A 23,060-nucleotide genomic window follows, 5' to 3' on the forward strand; every position below is an offset into this window, starting at 1 on the left:
TGGGCCCCAGCTCAAGGCTGACTGTGAGCTGTGAAGCACCACCCTTTCTTTAGAGGCCAGCCCCTGCCCCGAATTTCTGTGTTTTCCAGTCTCCTCTTACTTTTGAGCCTCTCTGTTAGCAAAGCAAACACATTCCATAATAAGGATTTAATCCTTAGCCACAACTGTTTACCTATCTGGAGGTTTTTGTGTTCTTTTTTTTAAAAAAAATTTCTTTGTTTTGAGATGGAGTCTTGCTCTGTCGCCCAGGCTGGAGTGCAGTGGCATGACCTTGGCTTACTGCAACCTCCCCATCCCGGATTTAAGCAATTCTCGTGCCTCAGTCTCCTGAGTAGCTGGGATTACAGGTGCACACTACCACACCCGGCTAACTTTTGTGTTTTCAGTAGAGACGGGATTTCGTCATGTTGGCCAGGCTGGTCTCGAACTCCTGGGCTCAAGCGATCCACCTGCCTTGGCCTCCCAAAGTGCTGGGCTTACAGGCATGAGCCACTGCACTCAGCCTTTAGTTTTTGTCTTCTTTTTGCCACCCTGGGATATTCTGCCGTACCAGTGTCAGTCAAACACGCATGCTGCCTGGAGGTTCAGACTTCCTAGCACTCATGAATAGTGTAGAATCCAGGCCTGGAATGATGATGATACTGATCGCACCGTCGGTACCGCTTGTTGGCACATTACCACGTGCCGGGTACTGTGTGGGTGCTTTACCTGCACCTCCTCACTGAGCCTCTGTCTCCCCAGTCCAGCGAGGTAGGACTCCCTGAATCCTCCCATAACTGTGTGGAAACCAAGGCTGAGAGAGATCCAGGCCATTTAGCTAGGGAGTGGGTGCCATATTTCAGCAAAGGGAAAAATCAAGACCCTCTTACAGGAGTCTGGGACATAACGATAAAGAAATGGGTGGGAGGTATGAGAGGCGCCGGGAGCCCCCTGAACTGGAGCACTAAGGGGCCCATGTGAATGCAGCCCTGTCTCCGCTGCAAGGGAGACGCGCTCTTGGAGGAGACCCAGGGGAAGAGGAGGGAGCAGGTTCTAGCATTTTATGCCCTTTGGAGTGTTCCCTCCAGTCCAGATTGAATATGAGGCCTCCAGCAGATCTTCGTCTGGCTTCTGGAGCTCTGACATTCATCCACAGCATTCATTTAGCTCCCGTGGATCTAGCATATCCAGTGGACAAGAGCCCTGGGCTGGCCACTCCAGTGAGGGCTCCGAGGGCACCCGGGCATGAAATCTGCTGAGCTCTCAGCCTTGGAAGGCAACAAGGCCCCAGGAAGCCTGCCAGTGTGCGAAGAGTGGTCCCAAGGCTGGGTGTGACTTAAGAGCCCAGCACTCAGTGGCTGTGGAGGTCAGAAAATGGAGGAATCCCAGCGTTGGTCAGGGAAGGCTTCCTGGAAGAGGTGGAAGGTGGTAGGGTTTGGGTTCTGATAAAAGCAGAGATGGGAAGGCAGGCAGGCTGTAGCCAGCCTCTGGAGGGTCTGGGAGGCTCTGACTCTTAAGCTGGTCTTTTAGAAACAGTGGGCTTGGGCCGGGTGCGGTGACTCACGCCTGTAATCCCAGCACTTTGGGAGGCCGAGTGGGGGCGGATCACGAGGTCAGGAGATCGAGACCATCCTGGCTAACATGGTGAAACCCTGTCTCTACTAAAAATACAAAAAAAATTAGCCAGGCATGGTGGCGGGCGCCTGTACTCCCAGCTACTCGGGAGGCCGAGGCAGGAGAATGGCATGAACCTGGGAGGCAGAGCTTTCAGTGAGCTGAGATCGCACCACTGCACTCCAGCCCGGGTGACAGAGCGAGACTCTGTCTCAAAAAAAAAAAAAAAAAAAAAAAAACACACTGGGCTTGGAGCCACCTTCTAGGGAAGGGTCTCTCATTCTGACCCTTTAAAAACCTGAAGGAAGTTCTCCATTTTGCAGAGGCTGTCCTGCAGGTGGGAGTCCTCTACAAGGCTGAGGTCATGTCCAGGGCTGAGTTTGCCAGCAGCTCTGAGTACCCGCCTGCTTTTCAGTATGAGATGGTGGTGAAACCCGAGGTCTTCTCCACGACCGACACTCTGCCCAGTGACGATGTCTCCAAGACTCAGGTTTCCTCCAGGTTTGCGGAGCTGCCCAAGGTGGAACCCTCCAAGTCTGAGATTTCTCTGGGCTCCAGTGAGTCATCCTCACTCGAAGAAACCTCTGTGCCTGAGGCATTCCCTGGGCCTGAGGAGCCCTCCAACGTGGAGGTCTCCATGCCCACTGAGGAGTCCAGGAGCAGATACTTCCTGGATGAGTGCCTCGGGCAGGAGGCCGCTGGGCACCTGCTGGGGGAACAGAACTACCTCCCGGAAGAGGAGCCGCAGGAGGTGCCCCTGCAGGGGTTACTAGGCCTGCAGGACCCGTTTGCCGAGGTGGAAGCCAAGCTGGCCAGACTCTCCTCCACCGTGGCCAGGACAGACGCACCCCAGGCAGACGTCCCCAAGGTCCCCGTGCAGGTAGCTGATGTCACGCATGGTGCCATGTGAACACTGAGCAGGCAGAGCTTGCCCAGGGCCCGGAGCTCACTGTGCACACACTGTTCACACACACGGCCTCTGACACTCAGGCCGTGGCTCCACTGTGTCTGCTGCGGCTCTGGCACTGGTGGCTGGCTCAGGGGCACTGGTGTCCAGGGGTTAGGGAAGGAGAAGCTCTGTCTCATGCTCTGTGATTCAATAAGAAAGTTGGGGTCGCGATGCAAGGTTATGCCAGGTGGGCTCCCGTTCTGCAGACGGAGGGACAGCTGTACAGGGTGTTTGCCCAGTTGCTATGGTTACAGTGAGTGTCCAGGCCTGACGGAGCCCTGGGCGACGCTCACCGGCTTGTGAGCTCTGTAGTGAGCTGGGTGGGGGGTCTGTGGGAATCCAGCCACCTTTCAGTGACCACGAGGCTTCTGGGACACTGCTCTTCCTCCATCTGGCCCCCTGACCAACATCTTCTCCCTTTTCAACAACCCTCTTGTTTTTAAAACAATGTTCCTCTTGGCCAGGCACATTGGCTCACGCCTGTAATCCCAGAACTTTGGGAGACTGAGGTGGGTGGATCACCTGAGGCCAGGAGTTCAAGACCGGCCTGCCAACATGGTGAAGTGAAACCCCATTTCTACCTAAAATATAAAAATTAGCCAGGTGTGGTGGCGCGCACCTGTAATCCCAGCTACTCAGGAGGCTGAGGCAGGAGGATCACTTGAACCTGGGAGACGGAGGTTGCAGTGAGCCAAGATCGCACCACTGTGCTCCAGCCTGGGCTACAGAGCGAGACTCCATCTCAAAGAAAAAAAAAGTCCTATTTTCTCCTCTCTTTGTTCTCTGCTTTCCTTTCTTCTGTGTGTGTGTGTGTATTTTGTGTGTGTGTGTGTGTCTGTGTGTGTGTATTTAGAGAGAGAGATCCCAGGTCTACCACTTCCTTGGTTGTGTGACCTTTCTGGGCTGGGTTTCCTCATCTGTAAAATGAGGATGCTTCAGAGGAGTGGATGCAGGCAACGCTCCTGGCACACAGCAGGTGCCCACCACACGCCTGTCTTCCCGTTTCCTCTCTTCCCTGTTCTCTCCCTCATCTCTTCCCTCCTTTGTGCTCCTTCTCTCGGGAGTGACAGGCAGGGGAGGTTGGGGGGTGGTGGGAGGCCTTGGGGAGTTGAAGTGAGGCCAGGGGTGAGGGAGTAAAGGATGGTTCTGGCCCAAATCAGCCTTCTTTCTCCCCCATCCCCTCTTTCCTCCCAGGTCCCTGCGCCAACAGACCTGCTGGAGCCCAGGGATGCCAGGCCCGAAGCCGAGGCGGCTGATGACTTCCCGCCCAGGCCTGTGAGTACCTCCCCGGGCCTCCATGTGGGGGACGGGGTTCTCTTCAACTTCCTGGGAAACTCCAGCTTGTCTTCTCCCTCCCTGAGCTTCAGTTTCCTCATCCATGAGCTGAGAACAACAACCCCAGCCTTCCCCGGGCTTGTGGCCCGTGGCCCGTGGCCAGGCAGTGTGCAGTGGGAGGAACCATCATCTTCTTCTTATGGAGTGAAAGTGGCCTGTTGTTCTAGATGGTGGCTTTCAAACCTTCCTTAGCCTTGTCGCCCTTTGTGTAAAGGAATTGAGGCCCAGTGTGTGCAAAGGACGAGGGCTGCAGGTCAGGGCTGGTGGCCCCTATGACACCATCGGGGAACCCAATTTGAACACCCCAGGGGAGCGAAAGGAAAGGAAGCTTTAAATCTCCCCACATTTATAGAGGAAGAAGACAGTTTGGACTCAAGTGTGGGCTGGGCACGGGGCCTGCAGCAGGCTCTCAGCAGGGCGTAGATGGAGCAGCCGGGGCAGCCCTGGCTAGGAAGTGACTCTGGGGTGGGACCCAGGCGTGAAGGAGGGAAGGGGGGAAGCAGCAAGCAGAGGGGATAGCAAGTGCCAAGGTCCTATGGCTGGAAAGACCTTGACTTTCTCAGCAATGGAAAAGGAGGCCATGGTGGCGGGGGAGGCCGTGGAGGCAGGGAGCCGGCAGGGAGGAAAGTGGACTTTCCTGCGAACGTGACGGGAAGTCACATGGGGCTCATCGGGAACGGGATGTGATCGGTTTCTATTTTAAGATGGCCCTGGCTGCCTGTGGAGACTGGATTGTGGGAGGTGAGAGAGGAAGCTGGGAGCCTTCCTCCTAGCGTGGGGGTGTCAGTGGGAATAGCGGCAGTAAGAACTCAACAGGGCGTGTTTTTGTGCCACTGGTGTCCCTGAGCTGGAGGTGATCTGTCGGGGCTGCAGCAGGCGGAATGGCCCCGTCTGGGATTGAGCCACCTGGGAGCTGTCGGCGGGGGTTGGGGCGGCCTTCCCACCTCCACCTGGGTTTCTCTTCACACTCAGGAGGTAGATCTGGCCTCGGAAGTGGCCTTAGAGGTGGTGCGGACAGCAGAGCCTGGCGTGTGGTTGGAGGCTCAGGCCCCGGTGGCCCTGGTGGCTCAGCCTGAGCCCCTGCCGGCCACAGCTGGTGTGAAGAGGGAGAGCGTGGGCATGGAGGTGGCGGTGCTGACCGATGACCCGCTGCCCGTTGTGGACCAGCAGCAGGTGCTGGCCCGGTAAGCAGCAGAGCATGGGGCTGGCGGGACCCCACGGTGAGGTGGGAAGGGGCTGCCTTCCAGGATGGAGGCGGGGGTGCCATAGCTTCCTCCCAGCTCTCCCTTCTAACTTGGCAGGGCGGCCCTGATCCTCTCTCCAGGCGCAGTGGGGACTGGGCAGGCAGGGCTCTGCTCCAGACACAGGCTGCCACCACTATCCCTTGTCAGGCCTGCTGGCCTTCAGGTTTCAGGAATCCCAGGGCAGAGTGTCGCAGGCTTTTCTCCCATCCCAGCCAAGCCCCCAGCCCCCTGGCCTCCAGTGCCCTCCTGAATGTGAGACCCACTCACCCACAGGACAAGCCATCCCCAGGCACTCTCTGGGATCGCCGGCGGAGCTGGGCTTTCCTCACTTGCCGTGTGGCTTTGTTAGGTTACTTAACTTTTCTGAGCCTCAGTTCTCACTTCCGTTAATGATGATGTCAGCCCGACCTCCATGTCATGGTCATCCAGGGGTTCAACAGGCGGAGACCCAGTCCCAGAGGCCACAGTTCAAACACTAACTGAGCGACCCCTGAGTGCTGGGCCCAGGACGCAAGGATGAGCAAGCTGCTGCCTCAGCCCCAAGGGCCCACAGGCCAGGGCGGAGGACAGGCAGGGCCAAGAGGGTCCTGTTCTCTAGCAGTTCCCAGCCTGCCTCCTCCACTAGCTCTGCCACCTGGGGCCAACTTGCAACCTCTCTGTGCCTTCACTGCCCATCTTCAGAATGGGCGAGATCAGTAGTCCCAGTGTGAGAAGCTTGTGGTGAGGGTCAAAATGAGGCATTGCCTGCAGCGTGGCAGCCCCGCGCCGGGCACGCAGTAAACACTTGGCACGTGTCCTGGCTGTTTTCACAGTGTGGTGTGGAGGGAAGGCTGGGGGCCTTCACAGAAGTGGAGACACCTGAATAAGGTTTGCTGCAGGGGTGGCATCCTAGAGAAAGGGCACAGCACCTGCAAAGGTGTGGAGGTGGGACCCGGCCCGGGCATTTGGAGATGTGCCAGCCGTGAGTGAAAGCTGGAGTGAGCCGCGGAGTGGGGTGCAGGGGAGATAGAGGGAAGACCCTATGTGCCCTCCTTGGGTGCTTGGGCTCCATCCTGATGGAGACCCACAGCAGGATGTTTTTTTCTTTTTTTTTTTTTGAGACGGAGCCTTGCTCTGTTGCTCAGGCTGGAGTGCAGTGGTGTGATCTTGGCTCAATGCAACCTCTGCCTCCTGGGTTCAAGCGATTCTCGTGCCTCAGCCTCCCAAGTAGCTGGGATTACAGGTGTGCACCATCACGCCCGGCTAATTTTTGTATTTTTAGTAGAGATGGGGTTTAATCATGTTGGTCAAGCTAGTCTCAAACTCCTGACCTCAAGTGATTCGCCTGCCTAGGCCTCCCAAAGTGCTGGGATTACAGGCGTGAGCCACTGCACCCAGCCAAAAATTTGTACCTCTAAAGGACAAAACTCTAAACGTTTTTGAGCATTTTGGACACAAATAGTCTTAACCATGTATTGTGCATGTCCCTGCCTGATTAAATATTGTGCGCTGAGTGTATTGAACATTTTTCACAACCCAGGGTTCTTCTCATCATGCCAGTGGCCTCAGACACAGAACTAGCCTGCTCAGCTGCAGGGAGCACCAGCGTGGGAAGTCCGCAGGTCAGGGGTGGGTTAGCTGAGCCCGCAGGAAGATTCCCACCCTGACCTGCCACTGTGGTCAAGTGCACAGGCAGGGAGTTGGGCAGGAATCCTGGTTGTGACCCTGAGCAAGCAGCGTCCTGTCGCCGAGCCTCGGTTTCCCTCCCTGTGAAGTGGGGTTGTTGGAAGGATCTGGGGGGCCCACGCATAGCCTGGAGCCTGCTGGATGGCACGTGCTCGGTGATGGGCAGATATTGTCTTGTTTGCTTTCTCCTCCACGCCGGCAGTCTGCAGCTGTTGGAGCAGCAGGTTGTGGGTGGAGAGCAGGCCAAGAACAAGGACCTGAAGGAGAAGCACAAGCGGCGCAAGCGCTACGCAGACGAGCGCAGGAAGCAGCTGGTGGCTGCCCTGCAGAACTCGGATGAGGACAGCGGGGACTGGGTGCTGCTTAACGTCTACGACTCCATCCAGGAGGAAGTGCGGGCCAAGAGCAAGCTGCTAGAGAAGATGCAGAGGAAGGTGAGGCCCAGATGCAGCCCCCCATGCCCAGCTGCCCAGAGATGGGTGAGACCCCCCGATCCAGGCATCCCTACACCTTGTGGGACGCCAGGCAACCCTCTACTCTACACAGCAGGCATGCATGCATTTATTATTTATTTTTAGAGACAGGGTCTCTCTGTCGCCCAGGCTGCAGTGCAGTGGTACAATCAGCTCACCTCCCAGAATCAAGCCATCTTCCTGTCTCAGTCTCCCGAGTAGCTGAGACTACAGATGTGCACCACCACACCTGGCTACTTTATTAAATTTTTTGGACAGGCAGGGTCTCACCATATTGCCCAGGCTGGAAAGCACTTATTAAGTGCCTGCAGTGTGACACACCCTGTTCTGATGCTGGCAGGCAGAGCAGTCACAGTGACAGATGTGTCCCTGTCGCTGTGGAGCTTGCCTCCAAGTGTGTGTGTTGTGTGTGTGCATGCATGCGGGTATGTTGTGTGTGTGTGCACACATGTGGGTATGTGTTGTGTGTGTGCGTGTGGGGGGGTGTGTGTGTGTAAGAAATAACACAGGAGAGAAATAAGTAAGAGAATATTGAGGAGTGGTCAGTACTGTGAAGAGAATACCAGGGCGAGACAACTCTGTTTTTATGTTTTCATTTTTCTTGATGGTTAAGTGCACAAATTACAAATGCAGAACTTGATTCATTTCTACAAAGTGCTTTCCACAAAGCATGCCCATGAAACGAGCACCCAGACTGGGAACCTCAGAAGGACCTGGGCTACCACAGGTGGGGGACAGGGACATTCTCCTGGAGGTAGAGACTTCTGGGGGAACTGAGAGAGAGAACCAGCGCTGGGTGGCGTGAGGAGGAGCATTGGGATGAAGCCTGAAGCAGGAGTGAGGTCAGCATCTTCTAGGAGCAGAGAATGGGCAGATGTGGCTGGAGAAAGGGAGTGAGGCCTGAGTCAGGGAGAGCGTGATTCTGCCCACGGTGAGGGTCACGTGCACTGCCTTTGGAGCTTTCTCTGTGCTGTCTGGGTCTCCTGATCCTCATGATGGCTCCTTGGCCATCTGCAGGGTCCTCCCCACCCCCTCGCCCCCACCACCGTCCTGGCAGCCTAAGGATCTTGCCAAGCATAAAACTTTGCCTCTTTTGGCTGGGCGCGGTGGCTCTCGCCTGTAATCCCAGCACTTTGGGAGGCTGAGATGGGAGGATCACTGGAGGTCAGGAGTTCAAGACCAGCCTGGCCAACATGGTGAAATGCCGTCTCTACTAAAAAAAAAAATACAAAAATTAGTCCGGCGTGGTGGCGCACGCTGTAATCCCAGCTACTCAGGAGGCTGAGGCAGGAGAATCCCTTGAACCTGGGAGGTGAAGGTTGCAGTGAGCTGACATCACGCCACTGCACTTCAGCCTGGGTGACAGTGTGAGACTCTGTCTCAAAAACAAAACAAAACAAAACAAAACCTTTTTGCCTCTTTAACCTCTTTAGTTTTTTATTTTCCTGGATTTTCTTTTTTTTTTGAGACAGAGTCTCGCTCTGTCACCCAGGCTGGAGTGCAGTGGCGAGATCTCGGCTCACTGCAAGCTCCGCCTCCTGGGTTCACGCCATTCTCCTGCCTCAGCCTCCCGAGTAGCTGGGACTACAGGCGCCCGCCACCACACCCAGCTACTTTTTTTGTATTTTTTTAGTAGAGACGGGGTTTCACCGTGTTAGCCAGGATGGTCTCGATCTCCTGACCTCATGATTCGCCCACCTCAGCCTCCCAAAGTGCTGGGATTACAGGTGTGAGCCACCGTGCCTGGCCTTTCTTGGCTATTTTTATATCTTTTCTTAATGCTCCTTGTTATATTTCCAGTTGAATTCAGTCTCCCATAGATATCTTGAATTAGGTCTACATTTCTAATATTTTTTCCTTTCTTTTCATTGATGTCCTATTTCATATCTTCTTGATTTTTTTGTCCCTTTCTAAGTTTTTCAATTTTGGATTAGAAATGTTCATACCTGTGAATGCCTGTTTAAGAACATTTTATTCAAATGTATTCTAATTGGGGTTATTTTTTATTTCTTATTTTTGAGAGTCTCACTCTGTCACCCAGGCTGAAGTGCAGTGGCACGATCATAGCTCACCATAACCTTGAACCCTTGGGCTCAAACAATCCTCCCGCCTCGGCCTTCCAAACTGCTGGGATTACAGGTGTGAGCCACTGCACCTGGCCTTGTGTTACATTTTTATCTGCTGGCTTGGTTCTGTGAGCTTGTGCTTTCGGGGAGAATTTTCTTCACTGAAATGTTTTGATTTTTATTTTCTGTTTCTTCTGGTAGCTTTGGTTAGACACATCTGTTCTTTTCTGTTTACTTTGTAAACAGTCATGTTTTTCTGGACTATCAATAACAGCTGAAGGCAGAGATGAAGTTTGAGGTGGTATCTTAGTTTTCTTCATTCGATAGCACACTCTTCTCTTTGTATAGTGAAGTGTAGTTTTAAATAGAACTCTAGGCCAAGCACGGTGGCTTATGCCTGTAATCTCAGCACTTTGGGAGGCTGAGGTGGGCGAATCGCTTGAGCCTGGGAGATGGAGGTTGCAGTGAGCGGAGATCGTGACATTGCACTCCAGCCTGGATAGCAGCATGAGACCCTGTCTCAAATCAATCAATCAATCAATCAATCTCTGATTTGTTTCCTATTGCTGTGTTAACAAATTACTATAAATTTACTTACTTAATGTACACAAACATATCATCTCACAGTTCTGTAGGTCAGAGTCCAGGTACAGTGGGGCTGGCTTCTCTGCTTAGAATTCCACAAGGCTGAAATCAAGGTGTTAGCAGGGCTGGGCTTCTTTCAGGAAGTTCTAGGGGAAGAATCCTTGTCCACACTCATTTCAGGTGTTGGCACAATTTAGTCCAATGAAGTTGGTTGCGGGACTGAAGTCCTCATCTTTTTGCTGACTGTTGGCTGTGGGTCACTCTTGGCTTCTAGACACCGCCTGCATTCCTGGGCTCTTGGATCCCTGCAAAGACAGCCAGAGTGGGAAGCAGTCCCTCTCATGCGTGGAATCTCTCTGACTCCACTCCTGCCTCATCTTTCAGAAGCATCTCTTCTACCACATCTCTCCTGCCTGCCTCTCTGCCTTCTCTGTTGCTTTTATTTTTATTTTTCATTTTATTTTGAGATACGGTCTCACTCTGTCACCCAGGCTGGAGTGCAGTGGCACAATCATAGCTCACTGCAGCCTTGACCTCCTGGGCTCAAGAAATCCTCCTGCCTCAGCCTCCAGAGTAGCTGGGACTACAGGTACGCACCACCACGCCTGGCTAATTTTTTTATTATTGTTATTTTTTGTAGCGGAGGGGTCTTGCTATGTTACCCAGGCTGGTCTCAAACTCCTGGGGGTCTTGCTGTGTTACTCTGGCTGTCCCAGGCTCAAACGATTCTCTTGCCTCAGCCTCCCAGGTAGCTGGGACTGCAGGCGCATGCCACTGCACCCAGCTAATTGTTTTGTAGAGAAGGGGTTTTGCCATGTTGCCCAGGCTGGTCTCGAACTCCTGAGTTCAAATGATCTGCCGGCCTCAGCCTCCCAAAGTGCCGGGATTACAGGCATCAGCCACTGCACCTGGCTGCAAAGTCCTTTTTTTTTTTTTGCCAAGGAAGATACCATATTCACAGGCACAAAAACAGGGGGCAAAAATCTTGGGGGTGAAAGCTTATTTTTTTGGTGGTGGTTGTCTTTTGTGGTTTTCTCTTGTTTCTGCAGGACTTTCAGTTTCCACCTCAAGGGCGCTTCCCACTTCTAAATGCAGCACCTTCCGGAGACTAACTCCTCTGGTCCTGCACACGTACTGGTCTCTTCCATCAGTTTCTCATTTTCAGGTTTCAGATCCGTTTTTAGGATTGTCTTGCTCCTTGTGGAGGGACTGCACCCTGCCTTCCATCACCTCATTCCTCCTCGCCCCATGCTGTCCTGGATGCTCTCTGCTTACCTCCCCATGGGGTGGCTCCGGGGCTGTCTGCTGGACTGGGGGGTTTATCTCTGTACTTCCATGTGATTCAAAGCTTCCAGCGTTCTCTGTCTTCAGGTCATGCTGTAGGCTGGTTAAGGGTGGCTTTATTTTTCTCTCCTGGTTCTTCTGCATGTTTTTTTGGAGGTCTTGTTGGAGAGATTCAGGCTTAGATGGATGTTTTCATCCTCAGGTACCTAGAATGCTGTTTATTTTATTTTATTTTTAAATTTTTTTTGTATAAGGAAATATGTACGTATGTGTGTATACACACTGTTATGGTTTGGCTGTGTCCCCACCCAAATCTTATCTTGAATTATAGCTCCCATAATTCTCATGTGTTGTGGGAGGGACCCAGTGGGAGATAATTCAGTCATGGGGTCGGTTTCCCCCATACTGTTCTTGTGGTAGTGAATAAGTTTCATGAGATCTGATGGTTTTATAAGGGGAAACCCCTTTCTCTTGGTTCTGATTTTCCTTTTGCCTGCCACCATGTAAGATGTGCCTTTCACCTTCCACCATGATTGTGAGGCCACCCCAGCCATGTGGAACTGTGAGTCCATTAAACTTCTTTTTCTTTATAAATTACCCAGTGTCGGGTATGTCTTTATGAGCATTGTAAAAACAGACCAATATACACACACACAAGAACACACGTGCCATCTCTTTCTTAGATAAAAGTAGCTCTAGTGCACGCTTTCTTCTACCTAGCTTTTCTCACACAACAATGTATAGTATCCTGAAGGTCACAGCAGTATGGAGAGATACTCCTCATTCTTTTCTGTTTTTGAGACGGAGTCTCGCTCTGTTGCCCAGGCTGGAGTGCAGTGGCCTGAGCTCGGCTCACTGCAATCTCCGCCTCCTGGGTTCAAGAGATTCTCCCACCTCAGCCTCCCGAGTAGCTGGGACTACAGGCATGCACCACCCATGCCCGGCTAATTTTTGTATTTTTTAGTAGAGATGAGGTTTCACTGTGGTGGCCAGGCTGGTCTTGAACTCCTGATCTTAGGTGATCCACCCACCTCGGCCTCTCAAAGTGCTGGGATTACAGACGTGAGCCACTACGCCTGGCCTCCTCATTGTTTGACAACTACATAGCTCTCCATCGTGAGGCTGGATCATTGCTTATTGAGTCAGTCCTCTCTTGATAAACACTTGGGGTGTTTCCAATATCTTGTAATAATAAAGGCTGCTGTAGTAAACAGCCTGTGCATATGACTTCTGTATTCTTGGTGGGTTTCTTTGGAATCTATTCCTCCAACTAGGGATGCTGGGACAAAGGGTAATGCAAGTGTGATTTTGCTCGATGTCACTAGATATGCCAACTTCTCCTCCATAAGGATTGTATTGTTTGGCATTTCCACTAGCATGTATCCGTGTGTTTCTCACCAACAGAGTATATTTACAAAAACCTGGATTTTCCTTTTCTTTATTGAGATGAGGTCTCACCCTGTTGCTCATGCTAGAGTGCAGTGGCACGATCACAGCTCACTGCAACTTCAACCTCCTGGGCTCAGGTGATCCTCCTACCTCAGCCTCCCGAATAGCTGGGACTACAGGCATGCACCACCATGCCTGGCTAATTTTTGTATTTTTTGTAGAGACGGGGTTTCACCATGTTGCGCGGGCTGGTCCCAAACTCCTGGGCTCAAGTGATCCTCCTGCCTTGGCTTCCCAAAGTGCTGGGATTACAGGCATGAGCCACTGCATCCAGCCCCTAAAACTTGGATTTTTACCACTTCGTTAGGTGAGAAATAATGTCTCAGTGTAGTTTTTTGTTGTTGTTGTTGTTGTTTATTTTATTTTATTTTTCTGAGATGGAGTTTCGTTCTTTTGCCCAGGCTGGAGTGCAATGGTGCAATCTCGACTCACTGCAACCTTCGCCCCCCAGGTTCAAGTGATTCTCCTGCCTCAGCCTCCCAAGTAGCTGGCATTACAGGCATGTGCCACCACGCCTGGCTAATTTTTTGTATTTAGTAGAGAGAAGGTTTCACCATGTTGGCCAGGCTGGTCTCGAACTCCTGACCTCAAGTGATCCACCCCACCTTGGCCTCCCAAAGTGCTGGGATTACAGGCGTGAGCCACTGTGCCTAGCGTCAGTTTTAATTTGCATTTTTCTTATTGTGAGCAGTGTTGAATAGTTTTTCATATGTTTTGTGGCCATTTGCAGTTTTTCTCCAAATTATTTTTATTTCTTTTGCTCATTTCTCTATTAGGGTGGTTGTTCTTTTTCTTTTCTACATGTAGAAACTCTTCATACATTAGGAATATTAGCTCTTGGTCTGTGATATAAATTGTAAATTTTTTTCCAGTTTGTCTTTTACTGTGCTTTATGGTATTTTTGCCATATGAAAATTTTCAATTTTTAGATTCTGTCAAATTGACCAACTGTTAAAAAATTATTGCATATTGATTTTCAATCATGGGAAAATTCCCTCATGTTTTTTTTCTAGAACTTCTATGGTTTCGTCTTTTTTACATTTAAATCTCTGATCCTTAATCTGTCACAGGGGTAGAGAAAAAAAAGTAAATTAATGATCTAGTTAAAGTTTATCTTGGTACATGTGTGAGGAGCTGCTTCGATATTGTCTTTTCTTTTTTTCTTTTTCCTTTTTTTGAGACAGAGTCTCAGGCTGGAGTGCAGTGGCACAATTTCCGCTCACTGCAACCTCCATCTCCTGGGTTCAAGTGATTCTCATGCCTCAGCCTCCTGAGTAGCTGGGATTACAGATGTGCACCACCACGCCCAGCTATACAAAAAGAAGTACAAAACTTACATTCCAAAAACAATGAAAAAATGTGAAAGTAATTAAGAAGACCAAAATAAATGGAAAGACATCTCATGTTCATATGAATTGGCAGACTCATATTGGTGAGAGGTCAGTACTCCTCAAACTGATCTACAGATTCAAGGCAATACCCATTAGAGTTCCTGCTGGTTTCTTTGCAGAAATTGATAAGCTGATCCTAAAGTTTACAATGAAATTCAAGGGACTCAAAATAGCCAAAACAATCTTGAAAAGAACAAAGTGAGGGGAATCACACTTCCTGGTTGCAAAGCTTTGCTACAAAGCTACTGTAATCAAGACTGTGTGGTACTGGCATGAGGACAGACACACAGATCAAAGGAATACAAATGAGCATCTGGAAATAAACCCTCATATTTACAGTCATCAATTAATTTTTTTTTTTTTTTTGAGACAGAGTCTCGCTTTGTCGCCCAGGCTGGAGTGCAATGGCGTGATCTCAGCTCACTGCAAGCTCCGCCTCCGGGGTTCACGCCATTCTCCTGCCTCAGCCTCCCGAGTAGCTGGGACTACAGGCACCCACCAAGATGCCCGGCTAATTTTTTGTATTTTTTAGTAGAGACGGGGTTTCATTGTGTTAGCCAGGATGGTCTTGATCTCCTGGCCTTGTGATCCGCCCTCCTCAGCCTCCCAAAGTGCTGGGATTATAGGCATGAGCCACCGCACCCGGCCCTTTTTTTTTTTTTTTTTTTTTTTTTTGAGATGGAGTCTTGCTCTGTCACCCAGGCTGGAGTGCAGTGGCGTGATCTTGGCTCACTGCAACCTCTGCCTCCCAGGTTCAAGCAATTCTCCTGTCTCAGCCTCCCAAGTAGCTGGGACTACAGGCACATGCCACCATGTCTGGCTAATTTTAGTATTTTTTAGTAGAGATGGGATTTCACCATATTGGTCAGGCTGGTCTCGAACTCCTGACCTCAGGTGATCCATCCGCCTCGGCCTCCCAAAGTGCTGGGATTACAGGAGTGAGCCACCATGCCCAGCCTGTCAATTGATTTTTGATAAGGATGCCAACATAATTCAGTGGTGAAAGGACAGTCTTGTCAATAAATGGTGCGGGGACAACTGGATATTCACATGCCAATGAATAATGTTGGACCCCTACCTCACACTCCATACAAAAATTAACTCAAAATGGATCCAAACCTAAATGTAAGAGCCAAAACTGTAAAACTCTTGGAAGAAAACGTAGGTGTAAATCTTTGCTACCTTGGATTAGGCAGTGGTTTCTTAGGTATGACACCAAAAGCACAAGTTACTTAAAAAAAAAAAAAAAAAGAGGGATAAATTGGATGGTGCAGTGGCTCATGCCTATAATCCCAGCACTTTGGGAGGCCGAAGTGGGAGGATCGCTTGAACCCAGGAGTTCAAGACCAGCCTGGACAACATGGGGGAAACCCTGCCTCTACAACAAATTTTAAAAATATTAGCCAGATGTGGTGGCATGCACCTGGAGTCCCTGCCACTCAGGAGGCTGAGGACTGGAAGAGAGGGAGGACTGGGAGGTCGAGGCTACAGTGAACCAAGATCATGCCACTGCACTCCAGCTTGGTGACAGAGTGAGAATTTTATGGCATATGAATTATATGAATTATGTCTCAAGAAAACTGTTACAAAAATTATCGTGCTGGGTGCAGTGGCTCACACCTGTAATCCCAGGACTTTGAGGGGCCGAGGCAGAAAGACTGCTTGAGGCCAGGAACTCCAGACAAGCCTGGGCAACACAGGGAGATGCTGTCTTTACAGTAAATTAAAAAATTAAAAAATTAGCTAGGCGTGGTGGCTCACACCTGTAGTCCCAGCTATTTGGGAGGCTGAGGTGGGAAGATTGCTTGAGCCCAGAACGTCGAGGCCACAGTGAGCTGAGAAGGTGCCGCTGCACTCCAGCCTGGGCAACAGAGTGAGACCCTGTCTCTAAAAAAATAACAACAAACAAAAATTATTGTGAGTGATTCCAGATGTACAAAAACATATAATGATTATTATACCCACTAACACCATGTGCTTACTACCCAGTCTAAGAAATGGAGCAGGGCTGGGCGCGGTGGCTCACCTGTAATCCCAACACTTTGGGAGGCCGAGGTGGGTGGATCACCTGAGGTCAGGAGTCTGAGATCAGCCTGGCCAACATGGTGAAACCCCGTCTCTGCTAAAAATACAAAAAATGAGCTGAGCGTGGTGACTCAAACCTGTAATCCCAGCTTCTTGGGAGTTGAGGCATAACAATCGCTCAAACCCTGGAGTCAGAAGTTGTAGTAAGCTGAGATCATGCCACTGCACTCCAGCCTGGGCGACAGAGTGAATCTGTCTCAAAAAAAAAAAAAAAAAAAAAAATGGAGCAGGCTGGGCCACTGTAGCTCACACCTGTAATCCCAGCACTTCAGAAAGCTGAGATGGGAGAACTGCTTGAGTCCAGGAGTTTGAGACCAGCCTGGTCAACAAAGTGAGCCTCGTATCTATTTCAAACAAACAAACAAACAAAAGAAGTGGAACATTGTTAATCCAGTTGAAACCCCTGTGCACCAGCCTCTCTGTGGCTGTCCTGCCCACCCATGTCCTGCCAGCTGTTCTCAAATGGGTGAGTATCAGTGCATGAATTCATACATCCTTCTTTTATTTTTATTTATCTATTTATTTATTTATTTATTTATTTTGAGACAGAGTCTCACTCTGTCGCCCAGGCTGGAGTGCACTGGTGTGATCTTCACCTTCACCTCCCGGGTTCAAGTAATTCTACCTCAGCCTCCTGAACAGCTGGGATTACAGGCGTGTGCCACCAGATCTGGCTAATTTTTTTGTATTTTTAGTAGAGATGGGGTTTCACCATGTTGGCCAGGCTGGTTTCAAACTCCTGACCTCAAGTGATCCACCCACTTCAGCCTTCCAAAGTGCTGGGATTACAGGTGTGAGCCACCACGCCCTGCCTCAAACATCCTTCTTTACTAATCAGACTGTGAGGAAACAGACTGTGCACCAGGTAGTCTTGGGGCTCAGGGAGAGGGTGGTTATGGCTGGGGCTGGCAGTCACCTGTGCTCAGGAGGGACCGGGGGACCGGTCTGGCAGACTTGAGCAGGAGACCAAAAGAATCTGGAACCCTTGATCAGATCAGGGTGGGTCTTACTCTTAGGTCCGTTGTTTAGGTCCAGTGTTTGTCACACCGTCACACAGGGCTGTGGCAGTGGGAGAGTGAGGATTGTCAAGTCGGAGAGTTTGTGCCTGTTGTCCTCCTTAGAGATGTCACTTGTGCAATTCTCTGATATCCTTTAGAACTGTGGTGTTGGATGTGGGGATTTCTCAAAGGCTCCTGAATAAAATGTACAATGGGAGATAGTGACTGAGGGGCTGGCTGTTGGGATTGCTGATCAACTTTTCCCCTACATTTTGCAGGGCTGGGGGGACACATTAGGTGCTCATTTAAATGCTGGGTGGAGAGGCAGCAGGGTGATTGGATAGACGGAAGGATCAGTGGATGTGAGAGGAGGTGGATGGATGGATGGAGGGAAGGATGGCTGGATGGATGGTGGGGATGAGAATGGATGGCTGATCAGGCCAATGAACAGACGATGCGTGGCTGCTGGCAGGACAGTGAGTGGACAGGGTGGTTAGACGGAAGGGGAGGTATCTTTCCCTGCTCACTGCTTGTCATCCTTTGCTTTCAGCTTCGGGCAGCAGAGGTGGAGATCAAAGATCTGCAGTCCGAGTTTCAGCTGGAGAAGATCGATTACTTGGCCACCATCCGCCGGCAGGAGCGTGACTCCATGCTCTTGCAGCAGCTCCTGGAGCAGGTGCAGCCCCTGATTCGCAGGGACTGTAACTACAGCAACCTGGAGAAGATTCTGCGTGAGTCCTGCTGGGACGAAGATAACGGCTTCTGGAAGATCCCACATCCCGTCATCACAAAAACCAGCCTCCCAGTAGGTCAGGAGCTTGGCTGGCCCTTGCCCTCCCCTCCCTCCTTCACGGCTTACCATCCTGCAGACTGGCAGGGAGCGTGGGCCTCTCCTTGCAGGCTGTGGGTGTAGCAGACACGTGACCCTGGGTACCTGATGCATCAGGACTCTGAGAAAGTGGTGTGTTCTGGAGGCAGACAGATGTGGGTTGGAATTCTGGCAGCACCATTCCCTGTGTGCCCTTTTTGGGACTCGGTGTCTTCATCTGTGAAATGGGGATGAATAACAGCACCTTTCTTAAAGTTGCTGTAAGGCTTGAAATGTGTTAATAGGCCAGGTATGGTGGCTCACGCCTGTAATCCCAGCACTTTGGGAGGCTAAGGCTGGCAGATTGCTTGAGTCCAGGAGTTCGAGACCAGCCTGGCCAACATGGTGAAACCCTGTCTCTAAAAAAAAGAAATAGAAAAATTAGCCAGGCATGGCAGCATGTACCTGTCGTCCCAGCTACTTTGGGGGCTGAGGCGAGAGGATCACTTGAGCCTGGGAAGTCAAGGCTGCAGTGAGCCAAGATTGTGCCACTGCACTCCAGCCTGGGTAACAAAGTGCGACCCTGTCTCAAAACAAACCCCGAAAAAACAAAAACCAGAAATGTGTTAATACACAGAAAACCCTTACAGCAGTGCCTGGCACATAGTGATGCTCGCTGCATGTCATTGTTATCCTAATCAGCATTGTCACTGGTTCATCCTTACGACAGCCCTGAGAAGACAGGTTTTCTACCCATTTCACATAGGAGGACACAATCTCAGAGGGTCCAAAGTCACAGTCACAGCAGTGAGTGGGAGGACCGTGGATCAAAACCCACAGTTCAGAGTTTCAGGCCTGGTTCCGCTTCCGCTCTTGCTGCTGACCTCCCATATGGCCTTCCGAAGATCACTGTCCCTCTCTGGGCTTCTTTACAAAGAAGGGGTTGGATAAGATGACCTTGAAAGCCTCCTCACCTCTGATGAGTCTCAGAGTAAAGCCAGACATGCTGTGGCTCTTTCTCCAGCCGTGGACCTGACTCTGCCCATTTGGGGAGCCCGCAGTGCCCCCCAGGAGTCCTCCCTCTTGCTCAGAGTGTTCATCCAGGTCCAACATCTCTGATGTTTATTGACACCATCCCTGCTGAGACCCCAGCCCGCTCCATTTCCCACATGCTCTGGGATGCAGCAGCCTTCCTGTCTGTTCCCACCCTCGCCTGCTGTCTTGCCTGGAAGCCCCTTGGCTGCTGTCTTGCCTGCAAGCAGATGAGGGTCTTCTCTGGTGCCTGAGCCCCTCCTGCTGTCTGTTTCTTAAAATTATCCCTTGGCTTGGGCTGGGAAGTGTCCTCCCCTGTTTAAGCCTGAGCCAGGCCTGACCCCCACCTCCACCTGTGCCCTCCTCTAGGCCTTGCACCAGGCAGCAGTGACTTCAGCTTTTGTTTTCTCATAGCAGTTTCAACTGGGCCACAGAACAAACCAGCCCGCAAAACCTCTGCAGCAGACAATGGCGAGCCGAACATGGTGAGGACCGCGGGAGAGGGAGTGGGGTGTCGGGGGCTGGGAGGGCTTTGCCCCCAGTGCTGTGGGTCAGTGTTACTGCGGAGAGCTGGTTTTCCACTTTCCTCCCGCCTAAGGATTAAAGAAGGGGCCAAGGCTGGATACTTTTCATGTCCCTCCATTGGCACCTAGACCCTCAACCCCCTCTGGCCCTCATTCAAAGGTACTCACAGTCATAAATACCAAGGGAAAGTAGATGGTTCTGGTGGCCCGTCTTGCCGGTGAAGGACAGAGGCTTCAGCCTCAAACTCAGAGGACAAGCAGCACATTCTGGTTTCCTGCTGGTAATCCTCAGACCAAAAGGGTCCTCACAGGGTTCATGAAGCAGTAATTGGGATTCCTAAGTCACTTTATTTTCCCGTCTCTCATATTCTGTCTTTTTTTTTTTTTTCTTTTTCTAAGCTCAGTGGCAAGACCTATCTCCTATATTTTATAGTGCAACAGAAATGCATGTTCTTAAAGCATGGGTGGTGGTGGTGGTTTTTTTTTTTTTTTTTTTTTTTTTTTTTGAGACGGAGTCTCGCTCTGTCACCAGGCCGGAGTGCAGTGGTGCGATCTTGGCTCACTGCAACCTCTGCCTCCCAGGTTCAAGCAATTCTCCTGCCTTGGCCTCAGCTGGGACTACAGGCGCGCACCACCATGCCCAGCTAATTTTTGTATTTTTAGTAGAGACAGAGTTTCACCGGGTTGGCCAGGATGGTCTCGATCTCTTGACCTTGTGATCCTCCTGCCTCAGCCTCCCAGAGTGCTGGGATTTCAGGCATGAGCCATCACGCCCGGCCTCTATTTTATTTTATTTTATTTTATTTATTATTATTATTATTATTTCGAGACAGAGTCTCGCTCTGTTGCCCATGCTAGAGTGCAGTGGTGCGATCTCGGCTCACTGAAAGCTCTGCCTCCCAGGTTCAGCCATTCTCCTGCCTCAGCCTCCCAAGTAGCTGGGACTACAGGCACCCGCCACCAAGCCTGGCTAATTTTTTGTATTTTTAGTAGAGACGGGGTTTCACTGTGTTAGCCAGGATGGTCTCGATCTCCTGACCTCGTGATCTGCCCTCTTCAGCCTTCCAAAGTGCTGGGATTATAGGCGTGAGCCACTGTGCCCAGCTAAGCGGGGTGTTTTCAACGAAACTCTTCCAGTTTTTTAAGTTAGCTGGGAGCTACTGTCCCCAGCAGCCACCAGAGGCCCAGACAGAAGGGCACCAGCGGGAGTCCACCAGTCCCTTGGGGTGGCCTGGTCAGCAGGCACAGCTTCCATGACACAACTCCATGAACAATGATATGAAAGTTGTTATTATTTACAGATCCTCAGGTTAGGCAGGGCCACCAGAGAGGGACCCAGGCAGCTGGACCCCCTGTTGGTGTCCTTGTGTCTGGGCCTCTGGTGGCTGCTGGGGACAATAACTACCAGCTAAGTTAACAGAGAAACTCTAAGAGTTTTGTTCAAAACAAGGGGTCAACAAAATTTTTCTGTAAAGGACCCGATCATAAATATCTTGGGCTTTGTGAACTATGTGGTCTCTGTCACAGCCACTCAACTCTGCCACTGTAGCACAAAAACAGCCACAGGTAATACACAAATGAATGGTGTTCCAATAAAACTTTATTTACAAAAATAGTCTCCAGGCCAGATTTGGTCTGTATGCCATAATTAGCTGATTCTGCCTTAAGCCATTACAAATATTTCAGAAAACCCACATAGAATATACCTTTACAGTTATGATAAGACCACTCCTAGGCTAATGAATTCCAACCAAACATCTCTGGCTGAGCAACTCAGGCTGCAAGGGGCCACTCATGGTGGTCTAGAGCTTGATTGGCAGCTTCATAAAAAAGGGAAAGTTGCTGCCAGGAAAAAAGACATTCTTAATCTGGGACCACAAAGAGGTTATGTCAGAATGCTTTCAGCTCCAAGCGATAGATACCAAAGCAAACAACCATAAGAAAAATAGGGAATTTTTTAGTTCATGTAAGTGGACCAGTTTCAGGCACGGCTGGATCTAGGGGCTGAAACAGTCAGGGTCTGTGTCTGTCTTCACCTCTTTTTTTTTTTTTTTTTTGAGACGGAGTCTCGCTCTGTTACCCATGCTGGAGTGCAGTGGTGCAATCTCGGCTCACTGCAAGCTCCACCTCCCAGGTTCACACCATTCTCCTGCCTCAGCCTCCCAAGTAGCTGGGACTACAGGTGCCTGCCACCATGCCTGGCTAATTTTTTGTATTTTTAGTAGAGACGGGGTTTCACCATGTTAGCCAGGATGGTCTCAATCTCCTGACCTCGTGATCTGCCCACCTTGGCCTCCCAAAGAGCTGGGATTACAGGCATGAGCCACCGCGCCCGGCCACCTCTTTTTTTTTTTGAGACAGAGTTTCACTCTTGTTGCCCAGGCTGGAGTGCAGTTGTGCGATCTCAGCTCACCGCAACCTCTGCCTCCCAGGTTCAAGCGATTCTCTTGCCTCAGCCTCCAGAGTAGCTGGGATTACAGGCATGCACCACGACGTCCAGCTAATTTTTTTGCATTTTTAGTAGAGACAGGGTTTCTCCATGTTGATCAGGCTGGTCTTGAACTCCTGACCTCAGGTGATCCACCTGCCTTGGCCTCCCAAAGTGCTGGGATTACAGGCGTGAGCCACTGCTCCTGGCCTATGTGTTCACCTCTTGTTCCTGCTTCCCTTGGTATGCTAACTGAAGGCTTTCTCCACATGGCCGGAAGGATGGCTGCTGGCCATTGGTGATCCAAAAGGAAGAGAGGCCTGGTCTGTTAAAGCAACTGTCCCCAGTCTTTTTGGCACCAGGGACCAGTTTCGTGGAAGACAGTTTTTCCACAGGGCAGGACGGGGTGGGGGGTCTGATAGTTTCGGGATGATTCAAGTGCATTACCTTTAATGTGGACTTCATTTCTATTAGTATTACATTGTAATATATAATGAAATAATTATATAACTCACCATCATGTAGAATCAGTGGGAGCCATGAGCATGTTTTCCTGCAACTAGACGGTCCCATGTGGGGGTAATGGGAGACAGTGACAGATCTTCAGGCATTAGATTCTCATAAGAAGCACAACCTGGATCCCTCACACGTGCAGTTCACAATAGGGTTTGCCCTCCTATGAGAATCTAATGCCACCACTGATCTGACAAGAGGTGCAGCTCAGGCAATAATTCAAGTGATGGGGAGCAGCTGCAAATACAGATGAAGCTTCACTTGCTCACCTGCCGCTCACTTCCTGCTGTGCAGCCCAGTTCCTAACAGGCCAGGGACTGGTACCAGTCCATGGCCTGGGGGTTGGAAACCCTTGTCTTAAAGCATCCTGAAACTAGAGCTTGGGGAGAGATTCTGATTGGCTCTGCCTGGGTCATGTGTCTACTCTTGAACCAATTACTGTGTTTAGGAGGATGTGGTTCTGTGATTGGTGCAGTCTGGGTCACATGTCCAGCTGTGTAACAACAGGGTGGGAGTCAGATGTAGTATAGGGCACTATGAATGCTCACCCCACTGGGATGTCAAGTGGAAGAAGGACAATTCCCTGAAAAGGGAGATTTAGATTGAAGAAAACAAGTCCATAATAGTGGGGAAAAATA

At 50.7% G+C, this 23,060-nt stretch overlaps 1 protein-coding gene across 7 annotated transcripts in view; it reads left to right on the top strand.

Annotated features, from left to right (window-relative positions):
- The window catches only part of KIF17 (kinesin family member 17), a 54,436-nt gene that overhangs the window by 26,899 nt on the left and 4,477 nt on the right, over window positions 1-23,060 (top strand). For 3 of the 7 annotated variants that reach the window (XM_016955419.2, XM_016955436.3, XM_054680318.2), the window contains exons 8-13: window positions 1,917-2,473; window positions 3,737-3,817; window positions 4,850-5,061; window positions 6,989-7,220; window positions 17,668-17,926; window positions 19,372-19,442. In XM_016955419.2, coding sequence (XP_016810908.1) covers window positions 1,917-2,473; window positions 3,737-3,817; window positions 4,850-5,061; window positions 6,989-7,220; window positions 17,668-17,926; window positions 19,372-19,442 — 1,412 coding nt within the window. Of the gene's footprint in view, window positions 1-1,916; window positions 2,474-3,736; window positions 3,818-4,849; window positions 5,062-6,988; window positions 7,221-11,702; window positions 11,832-17,667; window positions 17,927-19,371; window positions 19,443-23,060 lie in introns of those variants that run through there. The other 4 variants (XM_016955430.3, XM_054680319.2, XM_063785351.1 and 1 more) reach the window with 2 other exon arrangements.

The sequence above is a fragment of the Pan troglodytes genome, chromosome 1, assembly GCF_028858775.2.
Source record: "Pan troglodytes isolate AG18354 chromosome 1, NHGRI_mPanTro3-v2.0_pri, whole genome shotgun sequence".
Classification (NCBI taxonomy): Eukaryota; Metazoa; Chordata; class Mammalia; order Primates; family Hominidae; genus Pan; species Pan troglodytes.